Source organism: Prionailurus viverrinus, chromosome A1, assembly GCF_022837055.1.
Source record: "Prionailurus viverrinus isolate Anna chromosome A1, UM_Priviv_1.0, whole genome shotgun sequence".
NCBI lineage: Eukaryota > Metazoa > Chordata > Mammalia > Carnivora > Felidae > Prionailurus > Prionailurus viverrinus.
The window spans coordinates 51,461,834-51,480,411 of record NC_062561.1 but is presented as its reverse complement, the minus strand read 5'-3'; the positions used below and the strand labels follow the sequence as shown (position 1 = coordinate 51,480,411).

The window sequence follows — 18,578 nt, the reverse complement described above, 5'->3', positions numbered from 1 at the left end:
CAGAATAATGTAAGGCTAGGTGTTTAGGATAATGACCAGCATAAAGATGTGAAATGTAATAGCTAGAGGAGGGTGGTGAGCTGGAGGTCAGCAAATGAAGGAAGTACGATAGGGGCAGTTTTCTGGCTCATGTTAGTTTCACGGGAAGAGGGTTATTGAATTGAAAGTTGTAAGTCAGTGGTCTAGAAGTAAATGGGAACCAGGAGAGTCGGTCTTGCTTCCTGGCTTCATGACACAGAGGAGCTCAAGAGACAAGCAGCTTCTAGTTGAGAAAGTTTAGAGGCAAGCAATATCATCAGGGAAAATTCACATTTTTACTTAATGAAAGAAAGTTTCTTCTATGTTCAGAAACGAAGACAAAACAACAACCAAACACTAAAATTAATCAAGAGGTTAGCTAGCAATAAAACAAGTGTGGAGAACACAGAAGTGGATAGTCGCTGAGAGGTTCCAGCAAAGGCAAGGCTTCCCTCACACATTCACATGATCACCGAGCTCTGCCAGTACAGGGACTTCACCCTGGAAACAACCATGAGCCAGAGGGATGAGGCAGGAGAGGATTTACAGAGATGACAGAAGGAGGGAACTGACATCAATCCTGGGCATTTTCACATACATTTTCTTACCTAGTTTTTACAACCTACAAGGTAGCTGGTGTTATTCTCACCTTCACAGATGGAAAGTTAAGGCCCAGAGAAATTCAGTAGCTGGCCTAAGATCGTAACACTTAGACTGAGGCATACTCTCCCAGCCTTTCACATTCATCTAACTCATTAACTCATCCATTCCTATAGAGAACTGGAATAGAATTAAAGCAGACCCCACAGTGAAATCAGCAGGGAAGATGGCCATACATTTTACTTAGAAGGTCGGAGGGATTGATTCTGTAACCACTGTCAACCCATTAATTCCAATTTTTAATATATGGATAAGAACAAGAGTCCAGATTAAGAAGTTAAAGTAGACCATTCCTCTGTTACTTCCTAAAATAATTATTAACCACCTTCTTAGTGCCAGAATACTTAGAGTTAAATATTGCTGTGCCTATTTAAAAGATGAGGGACCTAAGGGATTCCTGGGTGGCTCAGTAGGTTAAGCGTCCAATTTCAGTTCAGGTCATGATCTCGCGGTCCATGAGTTTGAGCCCCACGTCAGGCTCCATGCTGACAGCTCAGAGCCTCGAGCCTGCTTTAGATTCTGTGTCTCCCTCTCCCTCTACCCCTCCCCCACCCGCACTCTTGTCTCTCAAAAATGAATAAATGTTAAAAAATTTTTTTTCAAATAAAAAAACTAAAATAAAAGATGAGGGACCTAAGAATCAAGAAAGATTAAGTTAACTTTGCCTCACTTTTCTTATCTGCACAATGGGGACAATAGTTCCTGCCTCTATGACTGGTAGAAGATTGAGTTGACATACTAGAGCAGTACCTCAATAGCAAGCACACAAGTGTCTGCAGGTGATTTTTCTTTTGTTTTTACTTTCACTGTATTTTTTTTTAGCATCATGATTATATTACTATTTTTTACCTTCATGATTAGATTACTAACTCCTTGAAGATAGGGGCCATGTACTATTCATTTTTACATCTCAAGCACCTAATGTAACACCATTCACACATTAGGCACTGAGTAAATATTTGTTGAGTAAGTGATCGTTTATTTTCTCCCAGAAAAAAACAAGGACTGCAGTTTGCAGGAGCCATCATTTATGGTGTCGTGTACTTGAGTGTCCCTCTTCCTGACAACTCTCCCCCACCCACCAGTGGGGTGGGCAGAATATCAGTGTGCAGTGTGATTTGGGGTGGCAGGTACTGATACACACTATAATTTATAACCGGAATAATTACCTTTGTAGGTTTTAACTGCTGCTCTTATGTCTGGTAGCTGAAACCAGCAGTTGACTTCTCCCTCTGAGATGACCTGTCTTCAGTGTGATACTTACCCTCTTGCCTTGGTCTTACTATTATATGGATAGAGGCAGTTTGTACTTGTTCAGTGGTAGTAATAACAGCTAACATACTGTGCCAGGCTAAGAGCTTCATAAACACTAGCCTTTTATCCCTCCTGTTTTCCTTCTTTTAAACCTAGAAGAGCTAAATTCAGTTAAGATCTCATTCCCCATTCATCTGGGTAAGCTTATTCCATCCAATCTCATACTTTTCTTTCAGAGTCAAAATTTACATTTATTGTTTTGGTTACTAGCTGTAGGAAACAAATGCATACTTCTGTTTCTTCCTCTGCTGTTAGAGACCCTGTATTCAGGTATAAGCCCAGCCAGGATTCCCTACACAGTCAAGTTCCTCATTTATAAAGGAGCTAAATGTCCTTTACTTTTTTTTTTTTTAATGTTTACTTATTTTTGAGAAATAATGAAACAGAGCACGAGCAGGGGAGGGGCAGAGAGAGAGGGAGACACAGAATCGGAAACAGGCTCCAGGCTCTGAGCCATCAGCCCAGAGCCCGACGCGGGGCTCGAACTCCCGGACCGCGAGATCGTGACCTGGCTGAAGTCGGACGCTTAACCGACTGCGCCACCCAGGCGCCCCTAAAAGTCCTTTTTAAATGATAAGAAACACATCACATGAAGCACAATGATATAGCAAGTCTTTTAAAATAGAAAAGTATAGTTTTATGTACATTTTTAAGCCTCATTAAGTTTCTATTTTCCCTAAGTGCTTCTTCCAGATTGTTATATTTTATATTATGTTACCATTCATGTATTTAAGCTGATTTTCATTTTTCTACTAATCTTCCTTCAGATACTTTTAAAATAACAGTCTTTAATAATCAGTCTTTCCATTTCATCAGTGTGTGCGTTTTCTTCAGAGAACTAACATGGCTTATTTACATTTAAATTTGTTTTTACCTGCAGAAAAACATTCTATTAAAAAGTCTCCATATTTTCTCATCCAGAATAGTGTTCTATTCAACTGAACTGACAGATTTTCATGACGATTTTTGTTCATTGTTCTTTGCTTTAAAATGATATATCTAATGTTCAACCTCACTAATCAGGGAAATGCCAAACAAAACCACAATGAGGTGTCACTTTACACCAATTAGAATGGTTAGAATCAGAAAGACAAGAAATAGCCAGTGTTGGCAAGGATGTGGACTAGAAGGAACCCTCGTGCACTATTGGTAGGAATGCAAACTGGTGCAGCCACTGTGGAAAACAATATGGAGGTTTCTCAAAAAATTTAAAATAGAAATACCATATGATCCAGTAATTCCACTACTGGGTATTTACCCAAAGAAAATGAAAACACTAATTCAAAAAGATATATGTACTCCTATGTTTATTATAACATTATTTACAATGGCCAAGATATAGAAGCAACCCAGGTGCCCATCAAGAGATAAATGGATAAAGAAGATGTGTGTATACACACACACACACACACACACACACATATACACAGAGTAGAATATTACACAGCCATAAAAAGAAAGAGATCTTCCCTTTTGTGATAACATGGATGGAGACATAGAGGGTATTATGCTAAGTAATAAGAAATAAGTCAAACAGAGAAAGACAAATGCCATATGATTTCGCTTAAATGTGGAATCTAAAAAACTAAACGAAACAAAAAAGCAGAAACAGATCCATATACAGAGAACAGTCTGATGGTTCTGAGTGGGGGAAGTAGGCACAAAATGGGTGAAGGGGAGTGGGAGATACAGGCTTCTACTTATGGGATGAATAAGTCACCAAAGTGAAAGGTATAACATAGGAAATATAGTCAGTGGTATTATAATAGCTTTGTATGGTGACAGATGGTATGGCTCATACCATAATGTATAGCTGTGTGGAAGCATTATGTTGCACACCTGAAATTAAAGTAGCATGTGTGTCAACTGTACTTCCATTAAAAAAAAAAATAAAAATGTTTAAGATGAGGTATCTCATTCATTGATAGAATAAAATCTATAGCTCATAGAGGTGATTTCTAGGCAAGATGTTGTAGGTAGATTCTGTCATTTTTAAAATTTGTATTTGTGTAACCATAGTCCTGTTATTTCTTTGAATATCTTATCAGTAATTTATATTTACATTAGGTTTGTATATATGTGTGTGTTTTTTTAATTATATGCTTTTGCCTCCTTCAAAATGTATACAGGTCCCAAAGGCAAACAATTAGAAGGAACTGAATGTCCACTCCATGTTGTTCATCCACCCACTGGGGAAGAATTTGCTCTGGGCTGTGGAGTGTGCAGAAATGCTCACACTTTTTAGAACACTCAGATTCCTTTGTCTACAGAGAAGAAGTTGCCTTCATCCCCCAAGTGGATGTGGTAAAGTTTAAACTCTGCTCAGGATAAGGACGGGACCATTTTTACATCCATGAAAATGAACCATTCACAGTGCAAGAAGGATGCCAAATACCATGTACATAATTCTTGCTATGGAAAGTTTCCCCATTATTTCAGTTTATTTTCTTTTGAACCAAGACATCAAACTTGTGAGGTGTTTGCATGTGGCCATTACCGTCATTGGCCTGTGAAGCATTGAACATTTATAGATAATTGATATAAAAGAATCGCCATGCCCATGGACTAAGAATGATGCTGGCTTTCAAGCAAAAAAGAAAAATAATCATTGTTTATTGTATACTGCCTTTTTTGTAATCCTGTATAATTGCATCACGGGTGGGGATGAAAAGAAGAATATTCTGGTTTATTTCCTAGACTGTTATTTAAAAAAAAAAATTGTGTTAGGACTGGCATATAAATGTAATAAGTATCACACTGTATATAAAGATATCAATGTTTGTTCTGTATAAGAATTACTAAATTACAAATGCAGTTTCATTTAAACTTCTAGGTTAAGTTGAGCCTGAAATTTTAATGAAGTGCAATACTGAGTGTGCCTCATTATCTTGCAGCTGTAAACATATTGGAATGTACATGTCAATAAACCACTGTACATTTTTATACAGTGATAAAGTCTAACAACTGTGTGAGGTGTTTCTTCAGAAACAAAATTTAAATACCTTTAAGGTCTAAATTCCATCCAATTTTCCTTGTAAAAAAATTCACTGACACAACACAATGATAACTTTCATAACTCTTAGGGAAAATAAGACTAGTAATGAAGTACATTTTGGAATCTTAATTAAACACTGGGAAGAACAAATAAATATATGTGTTAATAAACAGACACATGCCAAAGACAGAAAAAAAACCATCTAGGAAATTGACCAACCTCTACCTTACTAACCAGAACCTTTTTGGACTTTTATCATCAACAAAATCACTTGCCTCTTCTTCACAGACTACAGTGTGTTTCTGTGGATCTTTTTTTATAGTTAACTCATAAAATTGACAATTGTTATTTATAAGTATCATAAATCAGTTTCTATTTATTTCATGAGAATGACAAAAGTTTTTTTCAGTTTTGTTCTATATTCCCATTGTTGGAAATACATAAATTGATGTGTCAATATAATGTTTGCCTTGAAGAAACTTAAAATGAAAAGATCAAATCTGAACACAGTTAACTCTTTAGAGAATCTTCTAATAAATTTCATAAACATGCCCAAGTCTTATCCTTCAGGCTTTAGGAAAGATCGCTGTTAATGGTTTTTGTTGTTGTTAGGAGAGAAATAGTTGAGAGGCCATTTGAGCTCCATCTTGAAGAATAAGTAGCATTTCAAGGGGCAGAGAAACGCATGAGAAAAAAAATATGTAAGCAGAACATTCTAAAATGTAATAGAGCAGTGTGAGTAGTCTAACTCCTGATGTTGAAGACTTTACTGCAAAAATAAAATCGGAATATCACAGATTGATCTCTTCATGATGCAGTTTGTGGGTCTGCTGGATGTGCAAGCTCTTAGGCTTGCTGAGCAAGGAAGAAGGTCCCCCTTAATCTAAATAAGATACATCTGACCCATCACTGAAAAAGTAATGATAACACTTTCTTTTAAAATCTCTTAAGCGGATTATGCAAACTCCCTTTGCATTGGGTGATGTTGCCCCAGAGTTGCAAGCAGTTTTTAATTGCCCCAATGTGTTTGAAAGCAGGAGTAATCTGTTGTTATTAAGGGCACTTTTGGTGGTTCCAAGCCAAGCTAAAAGGGTTGCAGGCAGAACTAATCCACTCTGAACCTGCAGAATACCTTGGGTTAATATTTCATGAAGAAATCTTGAGCTTTAAGAAGAGAAGTGTTCTGAAGGCATGTTTATATCCTCAAAGGGCCAATTGGGACTGGCTGCCTGTGTTCAAAAGAGATTCTAGAACCTTCAGGGCAATACAGTCTTTTTCTTCAGAACAAGTCATTGTGCCGTGAGGATGTTGGGCAACAGGCATCAGAAAGGGATGACCCTGTTCCCGAGACAACCCCTCAGCCCCAGAATCTAACTCTCAGGATCTACTTAGGAAGCTGTGTCTCCCTTCTTCCCCAGTCCTCTTCATCCCATGCCAAGTCCTGTGGGAGAAGACTGAAGGAAGGTACAGGCTCAGAACTGGCTTTAAATGTTTCCAAGAAACACAAAGTAGAAGCAGAGATGGAAGCTGTTCCTAGGAATATCCAGGACACCTGGAGGGGAGAATGTGGTGAGGCCATTGTAATAACAGTGGATTTAAAATCACAGGCCACAGGAATGAAGCCAACCTTCAGAATGTCACACAGAGAGGAGACATCACGGACGCTTGAGAACTGAAAAGAATACCATTTTGTATCCATTAACTTAGCTGGCAGATTGATCAGTTCCAGTGTGTGAATTGGCATGGAAAAGAAAGGAAACAGGAAACTAACAAGATGCTTGAGTAGAATGAGCCATCTCAAATCAACATTCTAGAAATCAAAAGGATAAAACTTACCTTCATTTATGAGGATGCTATACTTAATCATATCCCAAGCATCTCAAAACCAGAGAACATAACTTTAGGAATAAGTTATGACAAAGCACAGAAGGGAAATGCCTTGGCACGCTTTTTGGCTCAAGCATACTGTGCACCAAGAAAAAGACAAGAAACAACAGAATCACAATAGCAGGAGTTAGGGAATCCGGAAAGAAACCCTTTTCTGTCATATTTGCAGGCCTAGGAAAAGCCATGTTTTAAGCAGTTTTCTGGCCAGACTGCTTAGGTCTAAAAACTCTTAGAGTCAATAAGTTTACTTGAAAAATCTGTATTCTCTGTTCACTTTCCATTCACAACAGGTGTTGATTCCCCTTCTTTTTCAGACTTTTCAGCCCCAACGTCTCTCCCCACTTTGTCACTGAGTTCCACCTGCACATGGTCATGTGGTTCTGACAGTAGCTCCCAGATGGGACATTGCAGCTCGTTTTCCTGAAAAACACCAACAGTACTTAAAGAGCTGAAATTGAAGCCAGAAGGCTTGGGTTTGGGTCCTGCATCTGCCTCTGCGAACTTGTGAACTTGAGTAAGCCACTTACCCTTTTTTAATTACAACTTCTTAGAAAAAATAATACCTAATCTAAGTCAAATGAGAAAGTATTTACACAAGCACTTTCTCCCACAATAAAATCTTACTTGAAAGTGAAACATAAAGGAAAAAAGAACATTTATTCAACACCTCCTAAATGGCAGATACCAAATTGTAGGCATTTCATTTAATCCTCCCAGCAATTCTGTAGGCTACAGCATGGTTAATCTCATTTCATGACCTTAAGGGCTTAGAGAAGTTAAATGACTTGCATCAGATCCCAGCTAATCTAATCTAGATTTGTCTGAAAAAAAAAAACCCTGAGATGTGAATCCTGTTCTTTTTGTCTCTAAAACCCAAGCTCTTTCTCCCACATCATGCTATTGCTATTACATCACCAAACTGATGATGTTTGGTCACCAAACTGATGACAAAAAGTAATTTATGAAATAGTAACTGGACACTTGCAACACAGGCAAAGTCACAAAGGGAACATGACAGTGTTTGCCTCCAGAAGCGTGCAATCTAGATGTGGAGGTGCACAGCTCAGATCTCCTTGTGGGGCGGCCCCTACGTCACAGAGCATGGTTAGCTGACAGCCTCCAGCTCCACACCTGCCACAGCATTTAGTCCAAAGCTGCACTCTCCCCGGGGAAGCCCTGGCCAGTGGCAGGGCTGTGGAGAGCTAGGACCTGGCCATTTCTGCCCAAGCAGCGCTCCCTTCTGGGCAAACCACCAGAACCTGGGCCAGCCCAGACTTTCTTAGAGCAGCGCTACAATTGGAAGCTCTTCCTACCCAACCTTCCTTCTCTCTACCATTTCATAGATGCCACACCCAAGTCACAGTCTGACGGCCCTCCATTCTCACTGCACCCTTGCCCTTTCATCTCTCATAGGCACTACCCCAAACAGACTTACTGCACTTCTAACTCTATCTTGGCATCTTTTCCCAGAGGGCCTGACTGACACAGGAGGGTACTAGATTTTAAATGACTTACTCACAGTGTCTTCATTTCACAAATGACGTAAGGTAGCTTGGAAAAAATTCAGAGACTATAACAGGTAAATACTGAAGGGAGTTACGCTGAAAAAAATTATGAAAGGAAACCCAAGGTTAGAGATGAGTGTCAAGTAAGTAACCACATAGTCTTAGGTAGTTGCTAGAGAACAGGCCAAAAATTTTGAAACAAGTTTCTTGGCTAACAAGGCAAGACAGGAAGCATGTTCAGTTACAACTTGCAATGTCCATTTCCTCAAAAAAACCAAAGTGCAGGTATATGAGCCTAGTCTTGAATGGGTCATTTTTTTAATTTTTTTAATGTTTATTTATTTATTTTGAGACAGAGAGAGAGAACAAGTGGGGGGGGGGGGGCAGAGAGAAGGAGAGACAGAATCCCAAGTAGGGATCAGAGCCTGATGCGGGCGGGGCTCAAACTCATGAACTGTGAGATCATGACCCGAGTAGAGATCAAGAGTTGGACACTCAACTGACTGCACCACCCAGGCACTCCAAGAATTGATAAATTTTGACAAGCAAAAGTAGGAAAGAGCATCCCAGGGAGGGAGCATGGTAAAAAACAAACCAATGATGTGTCCCCTGAAGTGGACGTAAGCTGTTTTGCTTTATTAATCCATTTAATAAATATTTGAGCACCGTTCTGTATCCACAGTTGACAGTGCATGCTCATGAGGGTGGGAACTGTGTTCCCAGCTGCTTAGTAACCATGATTTACACATAGAAGTTACTCGATGAACATGAGTTACTGAGTTAATATGTGCAACGTGGTGGGCCAAGTGCTAGAAATAAGACCTTCACAGAACACAAATACAAAAGCGTGTAAATAATACACTGTTGTTAAGAACTATAATCGAGGTTTTCTAATGAGAGAATATTTGTTGAGGGCTTACAGTAGCCAACCCCTGTGCCAATGCATGAGCATGGGAGGCAGAATAACAGCCCCCAAAGATGCCCACGTCCTAATCCCCGGGAGATGTGACTAGGTGGCCTCTAGCAGCAAAAGGAACTTTGCAGATGTGATTAAGGGTACAGGCCTTGACATGGGCAGAGTTTCCTGGATTAATCCAGTAGGCCCAGTGTAATCACATGTGAGTCCTAATATGGGAAAAATGTGGCAAGAAGAATAAAGCCAGAGAAGGAGCCTAGAAGACCCTACACTGCTTGGCTTTGAAGATGGAGGAAGGGGTGAGCCCGCAAGGAATGCAAGCAGCCTGTCGAAGCTGCAAAAGGTAAGGAGACACATTTTCCACTAGAACCTCTAGATGGAATGCAGCTTTACCAGCATCTTGATTTTAGCCCATTTGGACTTTGGTCTCCAGAACTATATACATTAATAAATCTGTATTGTTTGAAACCACTAAGTCTGTGGTAATATGTTACAGCAGCAGTAAGAACAAATACAATGGGCTTCATGGGCATTATCACACTTTCTTCTTCCACAAACCTGTGAACAACTGTTTTTCTTTGGCAGATGAGGCAGCTCAGACTCACAGAGGTTAAACAACCAGCCCAAGGGTTTGCAAAGATTTAGTAGTAAAAGGCAAAGAATTGAAACTATCAAGTTATTTTTTAAATTGCTTACATATTGAAATATAATAGTTGGGACTGACTCGGTTAAATAACACATATTATTGAAGTTAATTTTACCTGTCCCTTTTTACTTTTTTTTTTTAATTTAGAAAATTAAATTTTTTTAATTTAGAAAATTTTAAATTGCATATGTGACTTGTATATATTTCTAATAAACAATACCGGCTTAGAATCCCATTCTCAACAGTCTGAATTTTGTCACCGATCTTCAGATTTTTTTTTTGAGGAAAGACACGTGTTTTGGGAAGATAATGCAGAAAATGGGTCAGACAGTGGCTTGAAAGACAAGGTTCCTGTCACTTCTTCCCTTTGAGAAGTTTACAATCTAACCCTAGACAGAATTAAAATAGAAAGAGATGGCCTAAAATGAAATAGTTTCATTAGGCTATTTTTCTCTGGAAAAACCCAGAGAAGTGGTGTTGCTGAGGCAAGCCATCCTAGAGGAGTGAGCGTCCTCACCAGAGGAATCAGAACCAGTAATAATGATAGCAGCGCTGACTAACGTTTACTGGGCATTTACTGTATGCCTGCTGCTGACCCACATGCTTTACAGGCATTAACTCAGTTCCAATGACAACTCTGCGTGGTAGATATTGTTATTTTTATTATTATTATTCCCACTTGACAGGTGAGGACACTGAAGCACAAAAAATGTCAAGTAGTTTGTTCCAGCTTGCACATCCTGTGAACGCAGAACAGGATCTTGGGAGAGCCGCCTGCCCCTCGGGAAAGAACTGCATGTGTCTTTCTTATAGTAAGATTGTGGTGGACCTGTCCACGTGGATGGCAGGAAAAAGAGGCAGTCATCATGCCCACTCATTTTCCCGGGACTCCAGCCGACCCAGGCCCATCCCAGCCTTCCACCATCCCTGTATAAGGAGGCAGAATCACCCTCAGTTAATGGCAGCTACGGAGAAGATGCCACTTCCCACCCACGTGCCCAGACATGGGACACAGTGAGACCAAATTCCACAATCACCTTTTAGGTAAAAGGAAACATCATTTGAGACCCAAGGAGGAGCCTTTCCAGGTCACGTGTATACTGGTTAGGAGTTTTGATTGCAAGCAAAAGAAAGCAAATTTAAAATAACTTCAGTAAGCAAAAAACAAACAAAACAAATGCAATCGCTGGGATACCTCCAGGGCTTGTAGGTCCTCTCTCTGCATCTATTTTTTTTTAATGTTTATTCATTAAAAAAAATTTTTTTTAATGTTTATTCACTTTTGACAGAGAGAGAGAGAGACAGAGCATGAGTGGGGGAGGGGCAGAGAGAGGGAGACACAGAATCCGAAGCAGGCTCCAGGCTCTCAGCTGTCAGCACAGAGCCCCATGCGGGCCTCAAACTCACAAACTGTGAGATCATGACCTGAGCTGCAGTCAGTCGGACACTCAACCGACTCAGCCACCCAGGCACCCCAATGTTTATTCATTTTTGAGAGAAACAGCATGAGTGGGGGAAAGGCAGAGAGAGCAGAGGGTGGGGATAGAGGATCTGAAGCAGGGTCTGGGCTAACAGAAGCAAGCCAGATGCAGGGCTCGAACTCATGAACCATTAGATCATGACCTGAGCTGAAGTACGGTGCTCAACCGACTGAGCCACCCAGGTGCCCCTCTCTGCATCTATTTTGTTCTTCTTTCTCACCGCAGAGCATCTCAATGCAGAGCATCCAGACCATGTGGTAGAAAATGACCACCTATTGCTTCTGGGTCTAAATATTACAAGTCCAAGCATTCAAGGAAGGGACTACTTCCTTCCTTCCTTCCAGAATTAATTCTGAATTCCTTGGGGCAAGACTGTCTTAGACCGGATGCATAGGGGCCAGGTTCACGAGCTACAGGAAGCTATGATTAAAACCAAATAGATGGGGAAGGGCTCCCCACCAAGGAGCTGCTAGATAGACATGTGAATAGGTGTCCACTACAGATGCCCTAACAGACTTCAGTCCTGGATAGGAAGTGAACATGATGACCTTCTAATTATGATTCTGTGGTCTTTTTTTTTTTTTTTAAGAATTAATTTTTTTTTTTTAAGTTTACTTATTTTGAGAGAGTGAAAGTATGCAAACAAGGGAAGGGCAGAGAGAGAGGCAGACAGAGAATCCCAAGCAGGCTCTGCACAGTCAGCACAGAGCGCATCTCAGGGTTGGATCTCACAAATCATGAGATCATGACCTGAGCCAAAATCAAGAGTTGGATACTTAACCAACTGAGCCACCCAGGTTCCCCATGATTCTGTGAACTTACTAACTCTGTGCTTTTCTTGCCACTTGGATAGATTGCTTGCCCCTCTTCTGCCAAATCCCATTACTTTCTTCAAGATTTGATTCAAAACTGACCTCTTAAATGAATGAGCTTTCCCTGTCTATTCCTATTGTAGGAATGCCCTCAGCACCTTTGTATACAATGTTAATCTTATTATTAGGAACCTATTCATACATAGTTGTACATAACACTTTCTAATCTCACCAGTGGGTGTTATCCCAATAGTTTAGACAGCTATAGAAGGACGGAGACCTTGGTTTTTTTTCCCTCCTTTGCAACCACCAAGCTCCTTGTAGATAATAAAGAAAAAAAAGAAGGGGAGAAGAAGAAGGAAGAAGAAAGGAGGAGGAGGAAGAAGAAGCCAGGAGAAGGTGGGAGGAGGAGAATGAGAGAGGAGGAGGAGGAAGAAGAATGGAAGGAGGAGGTAGGAGGGGAAGGAGGAGGAGGAGGACCACAGGAGCTACAGTTTCTTTCTCCTGTGTTCTATGAACAGATTTCCTGTTTGCCATGAGGTTTCCCATTCCCAGGAGGACATGTGAAATTGGTGAGTCAGAAAAGCACAGAACTCTGTATAATTTGGGTCCTCTGGTCCATAAGCAAGCTCACTTATGACTGTTTTCTTGTCACCATCCTGTTTACCTCTTGAGATTCTCCCCTCCTTGTGACATCAAACTGCCTGTCTAATTATTCCCCATGACAGATTTGAGTCACAATAAGGCTCATGTCTGGGCACTGCAGTGTGTAATACCAACATAAGCCCTGTCCTGTCCTATTCTTTCTTTATTCAAAGAAACATTTACTGAGCCAGGAACTGTCGTAGGAGCCTAGGATCCATGAACAAAACAGACCCCAGGTTCACATTTTCCTAGTGCTTATATTCTAGTAAGGGAGACAGACATTAAACAGATATACATTATGTCTATTATATGCCAGCTGGCAATATGTGTTGTGAAAAAGGCAAAAGGACAGGGGCCTCTGGAGTGTTATTGTCACTTTTGTTTACTTTTTGTCTTATTTATTTAAATTTTAAATATTTATTTATTTTTTAGTTTTAGTAGTACATTATTGGATTTGATTAACTAATATTTCTTTTAGAATTTCTGCACGTGTTTTTGTAAGACAAGTGGGACTATAGTTTTCTTTTCTGTATTTGGTTTGGGAATCATGATTATACTTGCATCATGAAATGACCTGGGCAGCTTTTCCTCTTCATCTTTTTCTCCAGTAACTTGTATCAGATAGAAGGGTTAACTCTTTCTTGGAAATCTGGTAGGGCTCACTTGTAATTCCATCAGGGCCTAGGGCTATTTGGGGGGAGAGGGCTTTGATAATTACTTCAAAGACTATTGTTTTATTCAACTTCTCTACTTCTTCCTGCCAACTTTGGCATTTTATATTTTTCTAGGAATTAATTTATCTAGGCTTTCAAGTTTATTAGTTAATATATCATACTTTTATAATTTTAAATATCTGTGGTGGCTGTATTTGCTTCCCCTTTTAAAAATTCTATTCTTTTCAATTTGCAACCTTTTTTTTTCTTAATCAATCTGACCGGAGTTGCATCTACCTTATTCACTTTTATTTGAAACAGCTTTTGTTTATTATAATCTTCTCTATTTATTTATTTTTTCCTATTTTATGGATTCCTGCCCTTGTCTTTATTATTAAATCTCTTCCAATTATCCACTACTATATGACAAACCACTCAACACTTAATGGGTTAAAACAGTGTATTATTATCTCTCAAGTTTCTGTGGACTCAATGTGCACTGCTCCATGAGGCTTTGTCTTTTTATAATATGGTGACCGATTGTTCTGACACACTATGCAAAGAGTAAGCATTCCAAAAGACCCAAATGAAGGCTGTAAGGTTTCTTATGATCTAGCCTCAGAAGTTTTAAAACATCACTTCTGTCTTGCGCTACCAGTAAAGCAAATCACCAGGGCAAGCCTGGGTTCAAGGGCAAGGTGACTGGACTTCATACCTAATGTGAGGCACAGCATGATGTTGTGGGGGAGGGAGGAATACGGGGTGGCCACCTTGTAGACTATCATTATACATTTGTTCTGAATGTTTTGGCTTTTTCCTGTTGCTTTTCTTTTTCTTTTGACTTATTGATTTAAATACTTTGCTTTTGTCAAATTGTCCTTATTTCTGGATAGCTATATTTAAAACTCTGAATTTCATTTTAAGTGTTGGTATAGATGTTTTTCTACTGATGTATGATTAAATACTAATATATGTGGTATTTTAATTATCTTAAAACAAAGACATTTCTTAGTCTCTGTTATGATTTCTTTTCTAACTCGTGTAGTAATTTATTTTATTTAGTTTTTAAACAGATGGCATTTTTAGCTCTTCTTTCATTATTCATTGCTAACTTCATTGCATTATGGCTAACAACCATAGTTTGTATGATCCTGAAACTCTGGATTTTACCCTCTTTTGTGGCTTAATACATGGTCTGTTTTGTAAATGTTTTGTTTCTCTACAATGACTCTGCAGTATAAAATTCCATATACCCAAGAGCTTAAAGTTACTGCCTGTATTTTTCAGCTCTACAATGATTCTGCTTATATTTTGCCTGCTTGATGTATCAGTTTCTGAGGTGGGTGTGTTAAAATCTTCAACTAGAGTTGTAGATTAATCTCTTCCTGCAGTCCTATCTGTTGTTGCTTCATGCATTTTGTACACTGTGAGGTGCATATACGTTCATGACGATGCCATCTTCTTGCTCTATTGTTTCCTTTATTAGTACTGTTACTTTTATTAATGCATCTTTTCCCTTATATCATTTGGATTGACTTCTATTTCTAATTCTGTGTCTCCCTCTCTCTGACCCTCCCCTGTTCATGCTCTGTCTCTCTCTGTCTCAAAAAAATAAACGTTAAAAAAATTTTTTTTTAATAAAAAAAGAAGAATTTTCAATTTTACTTCACAGCTGGTATGAATTCTAGATTGGTGGCAAAGAGAAAATCAGTGAGTTAGAAGATAATACATGATGCAACAAAGAGAAACAAAGAAAGAAAAATATGAAAGAGCAGTTAAAAGACATAGAGGATGAATTGAGAGGAGTGAGTGTGAAGTCCGTAACAGCAAAATGGAGGGGTTGATAGGAAAGAACTATCTGAAGAGACAGTGACTTATATGAGGACCGGAGATGAGTTTGCAAGAGAAGTTGTAACTGAGATGTGTGCATAAAGACGGAATTTTAAAGATCTTTATCCTCTTCAAGGAATAGCTGGCTGAGCTCACAGGGAGATGAGCCAGTTTTAGCTTGAGTAACCTGTTTTAGCTTGAGCTCTAGGTTAGGAAAAAAGTCTTTCTGAGAATTCATAACCGTGGCTCTGCCCTCACACAGATTGGCGCCTGAATTTATACTGTCATGACCCAAGAACCCAGGAGTCAAGAAATTATTATAAAAAGTTGTTCCAGGCTAGTAATACCCTGCAGCATGTAGCAGAAGCAAACACAAAAATCCTCCCTAGAGTGACACACCCTTAACCAGGTTGCACAGGATTCCTACACCTGAAGCTTCACAGAAGATGAACTCATGAATAACATGAGTAACAACATGAATAACAACCCACCATGAACAAACATTTACAAAAATCAGGATTAGACCCCCAATTATTTCATGTGATTAAAATGATTAAAGAAAAAAAAAGAATTAAAAACAAGAGGAAAAAAATCAGAAAAAATCAAGCAGATGTGAAAAAGATCCAAGTGTCACTTTTAGAAATAAAAAATATAAGCACAGATTGGCTTAATAGAAACTATACCGATCTGAAGAAAAAGTGACTTGGCAGACATATCTGAGGTAATTACAAAGATTTCAGTACAGAGCAATAAAAACATTAACAATATGAAATTAAGAGATATGGAGGCAATCCTGTCATGCAGAATAAGTCCCAATAATTTATGCAGACATCTCCCCACTGAAGGAGATGGAGCGTAACTTCATTGCATTATGGCTAACAAAAGGCCAACCCTTTTGTGTGAGATGTGCTTAGTGATTTCCTTCCAAACGGTGAAGTAGGGAAATGGAGGGAAAAAAGTAACTTTACAGTGGAGCAACTTGACCTCACCCTAATTAATATGAACATCAAGAGGGATTAAGTCCTTTTGACAACATGTAGCCTTGACATGATGTGATGAGAATGGTACTTCATACATCTGTGATCTTCCTCCCGGTCTAATCATGAGAAAAACAAGAGACAATCCCCGATTGAGGAAAACTATACAAAATACTGAAGCAATATTCCTAAAAACTGTGAAAGTCATTAAAACAAGGAATCAAAATAGTGTTTTAGGAGCTACTCAACATAACCTAACCTATCTTAATCAGTGGAGTGCCAAGGTGAACAAAAGTCTGTAAATTGTCATACGTAACATGACTGTGATATGTCAGAATTATAGCATCTTTAGCAATGGAAAAAAATACAACGTCAAATGCTGATAAAAATGGTCTCTATTATCCTCATTCACACATGAAAATAATACTGTAGGCACCTAATAAAAATTTTAAATGTCAATTTTTTCCATGATGATCTCATTTATTCATGCAAAAATTTTATATTTCAAATTTATATTGCTTCCAAAAGTATTTTATTATGTCTATTTCCTCATGAAGGTAGTGGGAATAGCCCGTCCCTGGTAGAGGGGGTACATTGTCTGTAGAGAATTTAAAAGCAATAATAATGCTGACTAAATATTGGTATGCCTTTTATTATCACATATATTGGCAATGCTAAACAGGATTAGCAATAACACATTCTTCTGTGCTGGACCAAACTATCCCACATACACCTTCTTCTTCCTTCCCCTAAAATGGCATTGATCTTGACTAATACAACTAATAAATGTAAATAAGTATTGACTGATTTAAAAATAAACACAAGTTTTAAAACACAAGTTGCAGGGCGCCTGGGTGGCTCAGTCGGTTAAGCGTCTGACTTCGGCTCAGGTCATGATCTCAAGGTTCGTGAGTTCAAGCCCTGCGTCGGGCTCTGTGCTGACACCTCAGAGCCTGGAGCCTGTTTCAGATTCTGTGTCTCCCTCTCTCTCTCTCTGACCCTCCCCCTTTAATGCTCTGTCTCTCTCTGTCTCAAAAATAAATAAACGTTAAAAAAAAATTAAAAAAAAAACACAAGTTGCAAAAAGGTCAAATAAAATCATTAAAACACAGTAATAGGGAAGGAGAGGGAACATTCAATACATAAAATGTGTCAAGATCCTCGCCTTCTTTTTTTTTTTTTTTTTTAATTTTTTTTTTTTTTCAACGTTTATTTATTTTGGGACAGAGAGAGACAGAGCATGAACGGGGGAGGGGCAGAGAGAGAGGGAGACACAGAATCGGAAACAGGCTCCAGGCTCTGAGCCATCAGCCCAGAGCCTGACGCGGGGCTCGAACTCAAGGACCCTGAGATCGTGACCTGGCTGAAGTCAGACGCTTAACCGGCTGCGCCACCCAGGCGCCCCATCCTCGCCTTCTTTAGGGAGAGAATAGACTAGGAAGAGGATTTTAAAAGGGACTACAACTGGGAGTGTGAGAGTTTTAATAACTTCCTATTACTACTCTTCATCATTTAGTCACTGAGGGGGACCTAAAAAATGTTGCAGTTCAGGTACATCCACGTTATTACGTTGCTAGAGACTTTGTTCAACTTGATCTGTTGATCAGATACCAGGCCCTTAACAAAAAACACCCGAATTTTCCCACATTGAATCTTAATGTAATTTTACACATGGCTTCCTAGCTCGATTTTTGCAATGGAAGAGTAGAACGGTCTCTGGGCATCACTGCTTTCCAGTCTCTTACATATGGGTCAGATCATTGACAAGACCTCTCTGGGTGAAAAATTACTTTCTTTTTATTTTTGAGGGAGAAAGGAGGAATGACACATGATTCAAGTTATGATTTTGTATGTAAGGACATTTCTCACTTTAAGAAAACCCAGTATCCCAAATCCAAACTGTTAAAACAAGCTAAGTTGGTAGCACTTACACACAAAAATGCCTGGATTGATAAAAGGCTTCACTTGTGGGTTATTTTTTAAATAGCCATTTAGTCCTTTATGCTTTCCTTATTATGTTTCACAAAGCTTTACAAACTTCAGGAGTCTATCTACTTTTTTCTTTTTAAGTTTATTTATTTTGAGAGAGAGAGAGAGAGCGAGCGAGCAAACAAGCATGAGCAGGAAAGGGGAAGAAAGAGAGAGGAAGAGAGAGAATCCCTAGCAGGCTCCATGCTGTCAGGAAAGAGCCCCATATAGGGCTGAAACTCATGAACAAGATCATGACCTGTGCAAAGTC

The 18,578-nt window shown here is 39.1% G+C and overlaps 2 protein-coding genes and 1 long non-coding RNA gene across 12 annotated transcripts in view; 2 read left to right on the top strand and 1 right to left on the bottom strand.

Annotated features, from left to right (window-relative positions):
• The window catches only part of MYCBP2 (MYC binding protein 2), a 286,982-nt gene extending 282,029 nt beyond the window's left edge, over positions 1-4,953 (top strand). For all 10 annotated transcript variants that reach the window (XM_047853582.1, XM_047853618.1, XM_047853590.1 and 7 more), the window contains one exon: positions 4,122-4,953. In XM_047853582.1, coding sequence (XP_047709538.1) covers positions 4,122-4,237 — 116 coding nt within the window. In that variant the 3' untranslated portion in view covers positions 4,238-4,953. The remainder of the gene's footprint in view (positions 1-4,121) is intronic.
• The window catches only part of CLN5 (CLN5 intracellular trafficking protein), a 57,777-nt gene that overhangs the window by 6,391 nt on the left and 32,808 nt on the right, over positions 1-18,578 (bottom strand). The gene's annotated exons all lie outside the window — the stretch shown is intronic.
• Positions 13,066-16,200, top strand: LOC125162530 (uncharacterized). The gene is made up of 3 exons (XR_007151073.1): positions 13,066-13,115; positions 14,820-14,871; positions 15,205-16,200. It is a non-coding gene; the product is annotated as an uncharacterized LOC125162530 (long non-coding RNA).